This window comes from Cherax quadricarinatus, chromosome 48 (assembly GCF_038502225.1).
Source record: "Cherax quadricarinatus isolate ZL_2023a chromosome 48, ASM3850222v1, whole genome shotgun sequence".
Lineage (NCBI taxonomy): Eukaryota > Metazoa > Arthropoda > Malacostraca > Decapoda > Parastacidae > Cherax > Cherax quadricarinatus.
Genome location: NC_091339.1, coordinates 29178856 through 29195292, shown reverse-complemented (window position 1 = coordinate 29195292; position 16437 = coordinate 29178856). Strand labels below are relative to the sequence as shown.

At 42.2% G+C, this 16437-nt stretch overlaps 1 protein-coding gene across 1 annotated transcript in view; it reads right to left on the bottom strand.

The window, feature by feature from the left end:
• Positions 1-11060, bottom strand: part of LOC128696012 (uncharacterized) — a 32358-nt gene extending 21298 nt beyond the window's left edge. The window contains exon 1 of the mRNA XM_070094803.1: positions 10854-11060. Coding sequence (XP_069950904.1) covers positions 10854-11060 — 207 coding nt within the window. The remainder of the gene's footprint in view (positions 1-10853) is intronic.
• Positions 11061-16437: the final 5377 nt, after the last annotated feature.

The following is a 16437-nucleotide window of genomic DNA, read 5'->3' as shown; positions in this document are numbered from 1 at the left end:
AATATATTGCAGGATCAACATATTAAAGTGGAAAAAAAACTTAAAATAACATATGATAAACGAGACAACAGAATAAAAGTAATAGATAGATTCCTGTACTTTAAACCTAGTTGAGCAATTAGAAGAGAATTAGTAAAAGTTAAATAGAAGAGGGAAACAAAGGAGCCACCAAAGCTTGAAAACAAATAAAAAGATATCGATAAATAAGCAAAAGCAATTAAATTAAGCTGTTGACATAAACAAAACCGTTATTGTTCTTGTCTGAGCCGAGAAGACTATGATATCAGTAAGAAAGGCAACGAAGAAACGAGACAAATTTGTATAAATTCTGAAGAGTATCACTGTGTAAACAAAGAGGAGCAATGCGTATACATTCAGAGGGTTGTATATCTTAGTAAGAATACACTAAGAGTTGTTTCACTCACTTTATTAAGAATTAAAGTATCCTTAACTGGTGCACAGGTGAAGTGCAGCTTAAATAACCTTCGTTCAGTCGATAGGTTTAAAACCTGATAAACCAAAAAAAAAAAAAAACTTCCTATATTCTATAGAGGGTATTTAATATTGTATTACTAAGACAACACTTTATTGTTTGCTACAACGACATTACAATATGTCCCACACCTTGCTAGAAACACGAATGGGGACGAATCTCAGTGTAGATAAAACCTCCTTTCAAATCTTCACCACCGAAAAAAAAAAATGCAATAATTCCATCAAACAATGAAAAGATCCGCAAATACCTGGAAATATATCTTGATTCTCCACTGCTCACCTGGTCAGACCACATTACACACCTCTAACATACCACCCGGTCGAGGTTCACCGTACTGGAAGCCCTAACTGGTACCCCTCGGGGAATACAACACAAGATCATATTTCCCTCGATAAAGATGCAGTGAGAGAAGCAAAATGTCTCCTTTACTGTGCTAGGTTTAGCATGTTTCCTCTTATTTGTGTATGTCAAGTCTTCAGGTTAGTCTTTCATGGGGAATTCCATCGAAAGTTTTTCAGGTAAATAAATGCAGTCCGAGGTAAGGAAGGGGCTGTAAATAGGAAGGAGAGATGGATGGAGTAGAAGGGGAAGGGACGAGAGGAGAGGGAGGGCGTGGAGGCGGAAAAAGGAGGGATGGACGAGGAGGGAAAGGGAGATCCATCATTTGAAGAGTCTTTGGTCAAGTGGATCATCCAGTGCTCTTGAAAATAAAAGAATGCCTCGAAATAGTAGCCTTCGCCTGGCATCTGTCCATTCACTTCCAGAATACACACACAGCTCCACATCCTTGTGCCTCGCGTGAAAACGGATTAACTACTACTGGATCTTTTGGACCACAAGACTGACAGAAGCAAACTGGGCCAGAGCAAACAGATCACACTAGAAAGCCAAGTAGACAGTGAATAGAAATCCAACTAAACCATTTAGAGGGGAAGGGGATGGATAACAAAAAGGAAAAGGGATGATGAAAAGTTGAAGGAAAGGATGGTGAAAAGAGGGAAGGTTGTGGAGAGGACCTGAAGATGATAATGCTGCTGACAAAGACGACACCAACAACCTCCAGTAATGAACCACGGTACTAAGATGGTGATTCGTCTTGCTAATAACCCCCTTAAACACCTCCCCAGGGCATCTGCCTCACCTCGCGGGCTGAAGGTGACGGGAGGGAAAGCAAGTTGGAAGAAGGATGAGGATAGGGAGAAGATGTAGTAGGTGGAAGCAAGAGGTGGCGGTGCACGTGAGAAGGGGAGGAGCAGGAAGGGAAGGATGAGGTGGGGAAGGTGACAGGGAGTGAAGGAAGAGGGGGCAAGATTAAGGAGCCTGGAGTAAATCCTTCTTTCACCCTATGACCGTCATGTCGAGGGGTTGCCTCCCTCAACCTGCCCTCAGAGACAGTAATCGGATCAAAATTTCACACCAGCGTAACAAGTTAAGGTTACAAGTTAAAGTTGTAGTTGTAATTATTCTGGCTGCAGGTACGAGTTGCTTAATTATAAACTTCACTCTGCAGGTAATTAACATTTTTAATGACTGAAATTTCTGCCTGGTTCGTCGAAATGTTGATGCATCCTGGAAGATTGATAAGGATATGAAGTTAGTGGGGAAAAAAAGCAACTTAGCCCGGAGTTCACAACTCGGGGTGCACAACTCGGGGTGCACAACTCGGGGTGCACAACTCGGGGTGCACAACTCGGGGTGCACAACTCGGGGTGCACAACTCGGGGTGCACAACTCGGGGTGCACAACTCGGGGTGCACAACTCGGGGTGCACAACTCGGGGTGCACAACTCGGGGTGCACAACTCATACTCTCCATCTCCATCGAGATTAAAATAATTCAAATACTTGATAAAATCTAATAATTCCTAATTTTTCCTTTATTTTATAACCCAAACTGCAGTGGAATTTATATTGAAGAGCGACGCCACAATTATTTAAATTTTAATTAGATTAACTTGTCAATATTATTGAAATTGAAATCGTATTAGCTTTCAATACTGGTCAAACACTAATTAAAAATATATTTTTATATTTTTAACTTCAAATGTAAAAGTTTCCCCAGATTGTGTGTGTGTGTGTGTGTGTGTGTGTGTGTGTGTGTGTGTGTGTGTGTGTGTGTGTGTGTGTGTGTGTGTGTGTGTGTGTACTCACCTAGTTGAGGTTGCGGGGGTCGAGTCCGAGCTCCTGGCCCCGCCTCTTCACTGATCGCTACTAGGTCACTCTCTCTGAACCGTGAGCTTTATCATATCTCTGCTTAAAGCTATGTATGGATCCTGCCTCCACTACATCGCTTCCCAAACTATTCCACTTACTGACTACTCTGTGGCTGAAGAAAACTTCCTAACATCCCTGTGATTCATCTGTGTCTTCAACTTCCAACTGTGTCCCCTTGTTACTGTGTCCAATCTCTGGAACATCCTGTCTTTGTCCACCTTGTCAATTCCTCTCAGTATTTTGTATGTCGTTATCATGTCCCCCCTATCTCTCCTGTCCTCCAGTGTCGTCAGGTTGATTTCCCTTAACCTCTCCTCGTAGGACATACCTCTTAGCTCTGGGGCTAGTCTTGTTGCAAACCTTTGCACTTTCTCTAGTTTCTTTACGTGCTTGGCTAGGTGTGGGTTCCAAACTGGTGCCGCATACTCCAATATGGGCCTAACGTACACGGTGTACAGGGTCCTGAACGATTCCTTATTAAGATGTGTGTGTGTGTGTGTGTGTGTGTGTGTGTGTGTGTGTGTGTGTGTGTGTGTGTGTGTGTGTGTGTGTGTGTGTGTTTGCTATGCTGTGTGAATGTATGTGTGGAAAGGGGTGACCAGAAATGAAACATTCACCATCACTCATTCAGTAGCTGTCTTGCCAGAAGTGTACTTCGACCTTAGTTCAAGTGACACTCCGACCTGCAACATCAGTACCCATCTTTCAGAGAGCAGGCACTGTACTTGCCACCTCCAGGACTGCAACATCCCCAACCATCCTTCAGAATGCAGGCACTGTATTTCCCACCTCCAGGACTGCAACATCCCCAACCATTCTTCAGAGTGCAGGCACTGTATTTCCCACCTCCAGGACTGCAACATCCCCAACCATTCTTCAGAGTGCAGGCATTGTATTTCCCACCTCCAGGACTGCAACATCCCCAACCATCCTTCAGAGTGCAGGCACTGTATTTCCCACCTCCAGGACTGCAACATCCCCAACCATTCTTCAGAGTGCAGGCATTGTATTTCCCACCTCCAGGACTGCAACATCCCCAACCATCCTTCAGAGTGCAGGCACTATTTCCCACCTCCAGGACTGCAACATCCCCAACCATTCTTCAGAGTGCAGGCACTGTATTTCCCACCTCCAGGACTGCAACATCCCCAACCATTCTTCAGATTGCAGGCACTGTACTTCCCACCTCCAGGACTGCAACATCCCCAACCATCCTTCAGAGTGCAGGCACTGTACTTCCCACCTCCAGGACTGCAACATCCCCAACCATTCTTCAGAATGCAGGCACTGTATTTCCCACCTCCAGGACTGCAACATCCCCAACCGTTCTTCAGAGTGCAGGCACTGTATTTCCCACCTCCAGAACTCACGTTCTTTATAAATGTTAGTTTACTAACACCCAAACGGCACAACAAGCCATACAAACCAGGAACTAACTTAACCTCTTTCAACCAAAAATGGTAGTACATATAGCTGAGCACGCACGAGCGCACGCACGCACGTATAGGGGGTACGAACTAGTTTCTTGCTCGTTAAGGTCAATGTAACTCCTTCCCCCTTGATGCATTTCTGAGTACTTGTGGGTAGGCTGTGGGAAAGGGAGAATAAGCGAAGGGAAGGTGAAGAGAAAGGGGGGAATGAAGGAGAGCATAAGAGGCGTGTAGAAAGGGAGAAGTGAATGAAATAGGAAAGGTGGGGAGGAAAGAGACGTAGGGAAACGGATAGGTAGAGTAAGAAAGACAAGAGAATAGAGAAGTGGGGAAAGCGTAGGGAAGAGTGGAGAAAGAAGGAAGAGAGAGGAAAGGAGGGAGAGGGGAGAAATGGGAAAGGTGTAACAAAAGCAATTAAGAGATAGGGAGAACAAAGAGAGCGAAGAAGACTGCTAAAGTAGATATAGGAAGCAAAAACCAAGACAAGTGTAAATAAAAGAGTAAAATAATAATAATAATAATAATAATAATAATAATAATAATAATTTAAAAGACAAAGACCAGTTGGATAAGAAAGTTGGTAAATCTAAGTAAGTGAGAGAAGCGAAGAAACGGAAAACACAACGAAGATAGATGACAACACAGAACACTTTATCATATAATAAAACACCAGAATTTTTTTCAAAAATAACTCTAATGTGTATATATAAAATGTACCCACAGTTATTATGTAGCAGAAAATATTGGTGTTGAAAATAAAATAGAAAGAAATTTTATATATATATAATTTCCCTTTCTATATATATATATATATATATATATATATATATATATATATATATATATATAATCAACAGGAATTTCATGCTTCAAAATTTTTTTCTGTCCTCCAAAAGAAAATTAACATTTTCATGATACGCTTTTCGAAAAACCGTTTCACATATACATTTTCTGCGACTTTCAGAATAATGGCTTGAAATGTATGCAGACTTAATTGTGAGTAAATGTATGATATATAAATAAGAAAATATATTTGAGTGTTTATAAAGGAATAATTATGAGTGAATGACCATGGGAATGTGTGAAAATAATTATGTGTAGATATTTTTGATGATTTTGAACTTTTTTTCATATATACATGTATATATTAGTATGTGTAAATGTGTGTGTGTGTGTGTGTGTGTGTGTGTGTGTGTGTGTGTGTGTATGTGTGGTGTGTGTGTGTGTGTGTGTGTGTGTGTGTGTGTGTGTGTGTGTGTGTGTGTGTGTGTGTGTGTGTGTGTGTGTGTGTGTGTGTGTGTGAGAGAGAGAGAGAGAGAGAGAGAGAGAGAGAGAGAGAGAGAGAGAGAGAGAGAGAGAGAGAGAGAGAAATATACATTTATCTAATGATTTCAATGTGACCTGAGGGAGGTGGTGATCTCAGGATAATACTCTCCCCTCCCCCCCTTCCTACTTTAAGATATTAAACGTGTGTCGATCACATAATGCCAATTTCCAGATTAACTTTCTGAATACTAGTGAAGGAAGATTCAAGTGACCTCCTCTTAATCTAGCATTGTAGTGTAATAAATTTCTACTGAATATTCCACTTTTAGGCCTATGTTAGGGAAGCTACGACTTGGGGTTTTACAACGTATAGGTTCCAGCCAATAAAGAAAAAAAAAATCACAATTTGTCGGTGTTGATTTATAACTAAAGAAAAATTGGAAAACAATTTTTACTAGTTATTTCTTTTAGATGTATTTATCATTGTTTGATGTTTTAGACTGCAAAGTGTACCTCGACGTAGCTAGTACCTCTTTAATCCTCACCGTCATTAGTGTAATCCCTTCCACTCTGTTTAAACCCTTCACATCAAAATCGAAGTAGCTTTTTAGTCTGAACGTTTCAAAGAACTACAAGTTTTTTCCTGATGGTCGCTTTCCCAGCACTAAAGTATCTCTTGCCGTGTTCGCTACTTTACGAAGTCGTAAAACCTAGTTCCTGACGCCCGGAACCGTGTGCACTCTCATTTTCTGTAACGAAGTATCCCATTCTCCATCAGACTTCTCGTTGTCTATACACACACTACAATCTCCAATCAGTGACAACAATCACAAGCGGTGGAAGCGAACTCATGAGACTCACAAGTGGAAAATGAGCCAACACCTCGCACAGACAGGTGGAAATGAGCCAACACCTACCACTGGGTAAATACAAATCAACCCCCGCAGACAGGTGGAAACGAACGAACAGCAGCCACAGACAGGTGGAAACGTACCCTCAAAAAGCTGGAAAAGGAATCCACAGCACCCACAGGTGGAAAAGGAAACCACAAATAATTCAAAAACAGCATCCATACGTGGGAAAAGATCCAGCGACAACCTCCGTCGGTGTATGGTGGAGGCAGCTACGTACTGACACCGAGGCAAGCACGTACCCACACCGAGGCAGCTACGTACTGACACCGAGGCAAGCACGTACTCACACCGAGGCAGCTACGTGTGACCCAGTGTGGCCCTCACAGGCCGTCCCCCGGGCCACTACCTGCTGGTGATCTTCCTTAATGAATGGGGCTGAGACCAGCTACCTGGTTATTGACACAGCACACTCACGATAAAGGTTATAGCTTGCAGTCAGATGGGATACTGTGTAGGCAAGAGTGCCGGGGTGTGGTGCAGTGTTGCTGGTACAGTGTTGCTGGTACAGTGTTGCTGGTGCAGTGTTGCTGGTACAGTGTTGCTGGTACAGTGTTGCTGGTACAGTGTTGCTGGTACAGTGTTGCTGGTGCAGTGTTGCTGGTGCTGTGGTGCTGATAAAGTTATAGATATACTTCGAGAAACTTGGGCCTTCTGGACATTACTTAAATTTCTTGTACTCGTTATTTCCCTTCTAATTAAATTATTTAATTACATACGAGTGCAGAGTTCACCTGAAGCAGCGGAGTTGGAGGTAATAAACAGCTAATGAGGGAAAAGAGAAACTGATATAAGTATACGTGTGTGTGTGTGTGTGTGTGTGTGTGTGTGTGTGTTTCAATGGATGGTGGAAGAATTTATGTGAATTACAGACATTGAATCATAGCCAGTTTGTATTATACAGTGACTGATGAACGCAAATTATGTATATATACCGAGGCTATAACAGTGAACGAGTGCCACCTAGGAATTATAGTCACAATGAATTATGGACAAATAAGCATACGTACTATAACAATAGATACAAGGAATTATAGACACCAAATTCCTAATGACTAAGATGACTAAGAAATTATTCGAATTATAAATTCCACAGCGCTAATTACCTAAGATAACCTAAGAAAGCCAGTCAGTTTGGCCTACTTGAAATAGGGGCTTAGGTCTTCCTTCCCATGAATGCGATCACCAACATTCTTAACATCCAGGCACCTATTTACTGCTAGATTTAGAGAAGTCCATTTGTCTCGGCCATCCCCCTTCCCTAGTACTGAATCCGGGTTCATCAGTTGTAAGCCGAATGCGCAGCCAATAAGCTACGAGGAACCTCTCAAGTAAATATTTAATGAAACATTAAACCAGCAGAAGTTTTATATATTTTCCAAATATTTTTTCTATTTAATAAAATTGGATACATCAGCAGTGTGCCGCTACTTAAATATTAATAAGAATTTGAAGGTTCTTGTTGAGAAAACATTGATTCCACTCAAAGAAGGACGTGCTCAAAGGAATAAAAATATTTAATAAGAATAACATTGTAACCAATACATTTCATTTCCTCTAACATCGGCTGTCTCAGTGTTTCCCTCAGGACTGACTGCCGTATAAATATACCAGTTTAGAGCAACAAGGTACAAGCTGCAGGATATTAGGTGCTCTTCCTGGCCAGGCACATCCATCTCAAAGACTGCAGTAATATGTGTCAAAGACTGCAAATAGAATTTTCCTTGGGAAGTACCAGGTCGAGGGACCTAACATCCAAAAGTCACTGTGACGTTGGGGCTAAAGTTTGTAACGCTAGGTTAGTTAAGAAGTGGAAAGAACTGAGCGATAACAAATAACAAAGAAGCCAGATAAGTAACTATACTTTAAGGAAATATTTTATAACCGAGTCTTAAGGATTAACCCAAAATAACCGAAGAAATTCAAGCAGTGAGGCATACTTCCTAAGATGTCCTGTCCTACTTCCCGGGATGTGACTCACAACAGCTGACTATCTCCTAGATACCTCCTTACTGTTATGTGAAACAATGATAGCAGGAACCCAACAACCTGCCCGTACATCGAGCCTCGCCCGGGAATCATATCCACGGTCCTTCCGGTTATGAGCCGAACACTCCATCATTAGGCCAGGAGTCAGTCACACACACACACACACACACACACACACACACACACACACACACACACACACACAAGGCATCACCTTTCCGTGTAGAATACACACATTACTCCACCATTGCCACACTAACTGCCGGAATTAACCATTACATTTGTACACTTTACGAGAATTCTATGCTAATTAACCCAAAGTTTTACTGTGACTAATTCAAATGAAACTGTAATTACTGTGTTAGTGTCTATGTTCGTGTACGTTCCTCTCATATAATGGTAATTTTTGTTTTTAAAGACCTCATTTATTTAAGGATAAGTGATATTTATTATACACCTGCCGAGGATTTATTAGCTGTGATATTTATGCATGAGAGAGTTTAGAACTGTGTGTGTGTACTCACCTAATTGTGGTTGCAGGGGTCGAGACTCAGCTCCTGGCCCCGCCTCTTCACTGATCGCTACGAGGTCCTCTCCCTCTCTGCTTCCTGAGCTTTGTCATACCTCTTCTTAAAACTATGTATGGTTCCTGTCTCCACTACTTCACTTGCTAGGCTATTCCACTTCCTGACTACTCTATGACTGAAGAAATACTTCCTAACGTCCCTGTGACTCGTCTGAGTCTTCAGCTTCCAGTTGTGACCCCTTGTCCCTGTGTACCCTCTCTGAAACATCCTATCTCTGTCCACCTTGTCTATTCCCCGCAGTATCTTGTATGTCGTTATCATGTCTCCCCTGACCCTTCTGTCCTCCAGTGTCGTCAGTCCTATTTCCCTCAACCTTTCCTCGTACGACATTCCCCTGAGCTCTGGGACTAGCCTTGTTGCAAACCTTTGTACTTTCTCTAACTTCTTGACGTGCTTGACCAGGTGTGGGTTCCAGACTGGTGCTGCATACTCCAGTATGGGCCTAACATACACAGTGTACAGTGTCTTGAACGATTCCTTATTAGGGTATCGGAACGCTGTTCTCAGGTTTGCCAGGCTCCCGTATGCTGCAGCAGTTATTTGGTTGATGTGTGCCTCCGGTGACGTGCTCGGTGTTATGGTCACCCCAAGGTCTTTCTCCCTGAGTGAGGTCTGTAGTTTTTGTCCACCTAGCCTATACTCTGTCTGCGGTCTTATTTGCCCCTCCCCAATCTTCATGACTTTGCATTTGGCAGGGTTGAATTCGAGAAGCCAGTTTCTGGACCACATGTCCAGCCTGTCCAGGTCTCTTTGCAGTCCTGCCTCATCCTCATCCGATTTAATTCTTCTCATCAGCTTCACATCATCTGCGAATAGGGACACTTCAGAGTCTATTCCTTCCATCATGTCGTTCGCATATATCAAAAATAGCACTGGTCCTAGAACTGATCCCTGTGGGACCCCGCTCGTTACAGGCGCCCAATGTGATACCTCTTCACGTACCATGACTCGTTGTTGCCTCCCTGTCAGGTATTCCCTGATCCACTGCAGTGCCCTCCCTGTTATATGCGCCTGATCCTCCAGCTTCTGCACTAATCTCTTGTGGGGAGCTGTGTCAACGGCCTTCCTGCAGTCTGGGAAAACGCAATCAACCCACCCCTCTCTCTCGTTTCTTACTTCTGTTACCTTGTCATAAAACTCCAGAAGGTTTGTGACGCAGGATTTGCCTTCCATGAACCCATGCTGGTTTTCATTTATAATCTTGTTCCGTTCCAGGTGTTCCACCACTCTCCCCCTGATAATCTTCTCCATGACTTTGCACACAATACATGTCAGAGACACAGGTCTGTAGCTTAGTGCCTCGTTTCTGTTTCCTTTCTTAAATATGGGGACTACATTCGCTGTCTTCCATTTCTCAGGTAGTTGCCCAGTTTCAAGGGATGTGTTGAAGATTGTGGTTAGGGGCACGCACAGCATCTCTGCTCCTTCTCTAAGGACCCATGGGGAGATGTTGTCCGGTCCCATCGCCTTTGAGGTATCAAGGTCACTTAGCAGCTTCTGCACCTCCTCCTCGGTTGTTCGTATGTCATCCAACACTTGTTGGTATATTCCCTCTTGATGTTCCCTTCTGTGCTGTCTTCCCAGAGCCCTTCCTGTCTCTACTGTAAAAACTTCCTTAAATCTCCTGTTTAGCTCCTCACATACCTCCTGATCATTTCTTGTGAGTTCTCCACCTTCTGTCCTTAATCTGATCACCTGGTCTTTGACTGTGTGTGTGTGTGTGTGTGTGTGTGTGTGTGTGTGTGTGTGTGTGTGTGTGTGTGTGTGTGCGCGCGCGCGAGATTTAGGTGAGAAGCGTTAAATTCGCAGGGGTTATACAGGGCTTGCGGAATGGGAGGCACTCAGGTTTGATCCGGTGAAGTGGAGAACCAGTCCACTTCCTTGGATCAAGAGCCCTTCCCACCAACATCAAGGAACCTCAAAGTGCCATGGAATTGTTGCAAAAATATCGCTAAGCTCACCTTATCGAGCACAACGACACTTTCACCATTTTTATCACCATCATTGTATTCACAGATCATTTTCACCACTATCTTCGTCATGATCATCATCTCAACCATCACTGTGTTCCTCATATTCCCATCACCAAGATCACCGTCATCTTCAACATCCTCATTTTCATCATGACCATTGTCTACATTACCAACCTCATCTTCACCAACAAACATTTTCACCTTCCATCACATTCACCTACATTCCCCCCCCCCATCAACTTTTGGTGTCCTCAGAGTCTAAATTAAACTTCTCTGACCAAGCTCAGGTAACTTTTTTTAGTATTGTTTTATGATATACTTCTCTTTTCTTAGTATTTTCTGAGGCTCATACTTACTTTCATACATACGCATGTACATACATACATACATACAGGGATACATACATACAGGGATACATACATACAGGGATACATACATACAGGGATACATACATAGGTAAAATGTAATAAATTATTGTATTTTTCAAGGAATGAACGAGCCTTGAACTCGTGATCTGGAATAATGCTTAAATACACATGTACATACAAACATATATTCGTGCATGCATGTATGCATATATACATTATTATATACATGTCGTGCCGAATAGGTAAAACTGGTCAATTAGCAAGAACTCAGTAAAAATTAAGTCTTCTTAAATTTTTTCTTACACGTTTATAGATACTTTTTCATTTATGTTAATTTAAAAATTAATAATTTTGTACCAAAAGAACGTTAGAAAATTTACCTAGCCTTGTTATAACAAGCGCAATTTAATTTAACCTAATCAAGCTAAATGTATTTTAGATAACTTAATAATTTAATAATAAACACAATGAAATATATTTTTTTCGTTAGGTTCAGAATGATTTTTGCGAAATTATTACATACACAAATTTTCGCTTGCCTTATTCGGCAAGAAGAGCATTGCTATTTAAGCCAAAATTGCAAGTTTTACCAAATGGGCACGACACACACACACACACACACGCACACGCGCGCACGCGCACACACACACACGCACACACACACACACACACACACACACACACACACACACACACACACACACACACACACACACACGCGCACACGCACACAAATTAATGTTATTATATTCAAGGGAAATAACGAATTGCTTCAGGAACATTAACCTCGGAATGCAATAAGTGTGATCCAAGGGAAGGGAAGGTAGATCTAATTCCGTGGATCAAGACCCTTTCACTAACACTACTATAAAGCGCATCTACTCACAGCAGCTACTAAATGAATATTCAGTAGAATCACCAAACTACAATCGAGTTCCATATATCGTAAGACTTAAGGTATGCAGAGGCATTTTTATTACCCAGGCTTTTCAAAGTTGAATCTTTCATTAGCGGCGTCTGAGAGCGGAGGTTCAATTAACTAAAACTTAAAATGTCTTCTAATTACGCCTAGAGTCGTGATCCAGGATCACAGTCAGAGTTTTATGTTCTCGTGTGTGTCATGTGTGAAGACATGATGGTTGTAGTCTAACCTTAGGTATACTGGACTTATTACCAGGAACCATAGACACAATGATGGAAAAAATTGTCTGAAGGCGCAGAGAGAGAGAGAGAGAGAGAGAGAGAGAGAGAGAGAGAGAGAGAGAGAGAGAGAGAGAGAGAGAAATATGACAATGATAATGACAAAGAGTAACCGCAAGAGCTCTACCTTTTTTTCAGGTATAGCTACACTACTTTCATTCCAGAATTATTGATGTAAGATATGGCTGTGTTGCTGGTACAGCTACACTCCTCTCATACCATCACACAAGTTGAAAGATATATTTTCATTAGGGCGAAGCGAGACGTAATTCTCTTTTACACAGGATGCACGACTGGCACTCTCCTGGAAAGTGTCCTCCTTCCCCAAGCTCAACCTCCAACTTCTGCTTTACTTTGAAGAGTATAAAAATACATGTCGAGTCACTACACTGAAAGAAAAGACTTCCTTGATACTATTACCCCCGGAGGGTTACTAAATCAGAATAAAGAAAGAAAAAGTCAAGAAGTGTTGATTATTTCCCAAGGGATCCATATAGCTTTGAAATTACAGCATATGCAATCAACTGTTTTCCCAAGCGTGACACACCAGCAGCTCTGAGTCGGACCTGTCGATACTCCCGTCTTGTTTGTCACTTATATACCCATCTCTGAGGGAAATTTACAATGTTTATATTTCGCAGAGACGAGTGAAATATTTACAAACATTTATCTCAGCCACTGTAAAGGTTATCTCAGCCACTGTAAAGGTTATCTCAGCCACCGTGCAGGTTATCTCAGCCACCGTGCAGGTTATCTCAGCCACCGTGCAGGTTATCTCAGCCACCGTGCAGGTTATCTCAGCCACCGTGCAGGTTATCTCAGCCACTGTGCAGGTTATCTCAACCACCGTGCAGGTTATCTCAGCCACCGTGCAGGTTATCTCAGCCACCGTGCAGGTTATCTCAGCCACCGTGCAGGTTATCTCAGCCACCGTGCAGGTTATCTCAGCTCTGCCTGAGGCAGAGGGGTCAATCTTACAATTATTTAGTCCACTTAAGTTAGGTTTGTTTGTATATCTCTCTTGTATTTTATATTTCATGGCTTCGTTAAAATGGAAAAGTTTTATACTGAGTATTGACCAGCTATTGTTAGCAATTGTTCTTAATTGTTTTAGCGCTGATGATGGTCTTTGATACTCCGAAACGTTCAGATAAATTAAGTTATTTGGATATTAAATGTAAGTGTTTTTGTATTATATAAAATATATATATATATATAATTGAGGTCCCACGTGGGGAACGAACACACACACACACACACACACACTAAAGGGCCTAAATTCAATTGAACTTTCGGGTAATTCCTATTTGCTGACTTCCGTACCTGTAGCCACAACCAAGAAGATAACCAGCACCAGAGTAGCGGCAGCCACGGTGCTGACGGTACATAATATCGCACCTCGAAGCCACGAGGTGCAGTTAAATGTCTCGCTGGCACACGCTGTCCTATTATGGAATTTCCCTTCCCATTACTGAGGTTCTTGATCAAGGGGAAAGAGGAAGTTCCCTGACGTTCACGAAGATGTAGTGACTGACAGAGCAGATTGCTCGCAGAATACATGAAACAGTAAGATAGTAGTTGTGATATATTAAATAAAAAAAACGCTAAATCCGCGTGGCCACTCAACGCTAGATGGAATTATTGTGGGATGAATCTAATATTAGGAGAGAACTAGTATGGCCCATGGATGTAATAAATGATACTGATGAAGGAAGAGAGAGAGAGAGAGAGAGAGAGAGAGAGAGAGAGAGAGAGAGAGAGAGAGAGAGAGAGAGAGACAGACGTAAGGAATTGGTGGTAGCATGGTGGTGTGAGAGACAGTGTGGCGGCCAGAGACTCACTATGGTGGTAGCAGATCAGCTCTGAAGTGAATGAGCTTTTATCGGCTTAGTTTAATTGAGGCAACACATTAAATGAGATGCAATCGGGTGATAATGTTCAAAAGGGGAGGAGTGGGGAAATGGTAGGGGGGAGATGGTAGAGGAGAGAAGGGAGGAGAGAACAGTGAAAAGGAGAGGTAAGGTAGGATATCGAAGGGAGGGGAAGAAAGACGAGATGGAGAGACAAAAGGGAAGAAGATTATATACATATAACCCGCACTTATGAGAGAGGAGCTTACGACGACGTTTCGGTCCGACTTGGACTATTTACAAACTCACACTGACAGAAAAGAGTGAGGCAGCCAGTATATATAGGCGAGCAGGACAAGGACGAGAACAAGAGAAAGAGAAGAGAAAGTAGTGGTAGTGGTAAAGTAGGTAGTGGAATTAGAAGAAATGGTGGAAGTAGAAAGAATGGAGAATAGTTTAGTGACACGATAAAGGGGAGGCAATAGTAAAGGCAGTAGCAACATTAGAGGAATAGAAGGGAAGATGTAGAGGAGGTAGAAGTGGAGTTAGTCTAAGGAGAAGAGAAAGGAGCACTGTAGGAGAGCTAAGGACCCACAAGGGGTAGGCCAAAACACAGGGGAGGGAAAAACTAACAAAACAAGTTAGGCAGAAGAAAGGAAAACAAAGAAAAAAAATAGGAAAAGAGAAGAGGTAGAGAGAGGAAGAAAAGAAAGAATCAGGTTACGTCACGAGTGTTCTGAATTTTGGAGCATTTTACAGTGTAATGAGAAAGGAAGGCATCAACAGAGACAAAACCAGAACTCAGATATATATATAAAGTGAAAGTTGTGAATAAGCGATGCTTCAGCAAGACGGCGTCTGTGAAGGCTATGGCAGAGTACCAGTCATTAAGATGACTAATCTCTTACATGACAAAACAACATTATTGGTATGCTTTGAGTGTCAGAAAAAAGTGGCCAGTCTCTCCAAACGGAGAGACAAGAGGAGCATGAAACAGAGTACACACAGGGACATGTATAGCGGGAGGAGAGGTACGAACTACATTATTGCGAAGGTTGTTAATTTGGCGAGGAATATGTTTAATGTCTAAGGAACAGAGAGAATTGTCGAGATTAGAAAAATTGAAAATATAGGAAAGGCAGAGAACAGGTAATTTCACAAGAGTAAAGAGTTTGGGAGAGAAGTCCGTTTAGCACGTGATAAGGCAGTTTATGAAATCAGAAGGGTAGTCAAGACGTGAGAACGAATTACGAAGAGTAGAAATTTCCGATTCAAGAAACTGAGGGCCACAAATGAAGAGGGAAAGAAAAAAAGAGAAATGAGAACACTTTTCTTGACCGAGGGAGCATGGTAAGAAAAGTAATGAATGTACATGTCACTGTGCGATAAGCGGAAAAAGAAAAACCTGTATCCGAATGGTGGACATGAACATCAAGGAAAGGAAGAGTTAGATTCCTATTCAGCTTTAAACATGATGGAAGGAGTAAGATTGTGAAGGATATTGAGAAATGGTTGGAAGAGACTAGAGTCATGAGATCAAAGAGCAAAGATGTCACCTACATAGCGGAGCCAGAGTGAAGGTCGCACGACATTACTAGGAAGAACTGTTTAGAAGTATTCCATATAAAGATTAGCAAGAAGAGAGGACAGAGGAGAGCCCTTGGCGACACCGAAGGTTTGTGAATGAAATTTACCTTGAAAAGGAGTTAAGAGTCCACACAAAGGCGAATAAGATCAAGACAACAGCAAGTACAGGAAGATGAAGTAACCTTCACCGGCCCTCATTTGCTCCTCTCTCCTAAGTTCGGGTTATTTGTATATTGTTACAGTCACTGTATTGTGCCTTTTTGGTCTTTAAAAGGAGGGGGGAGATGGGAACGTAGGCAGAGAAAATGGAGTGCCAGCACAGTAATATCCAAAATGGGAACTCAAGTTCTGGAAGTGTGAAGCACAGTAAGTGAACTCCTTGAGACGAGTAGTAATACTACGAGCTGCTGAATTATTTGGTCCATGATGAACGAACATTTCTCTAAAGACACCTACGGAGAAAGCAATGTGTAATGAGTTTTTCATTGCACATTGCTTACTATACTTTATGGGAACGACCTATGCATTGGGAAAAATAAAACTGTCCTCGAATAAAACAAAGGCAGA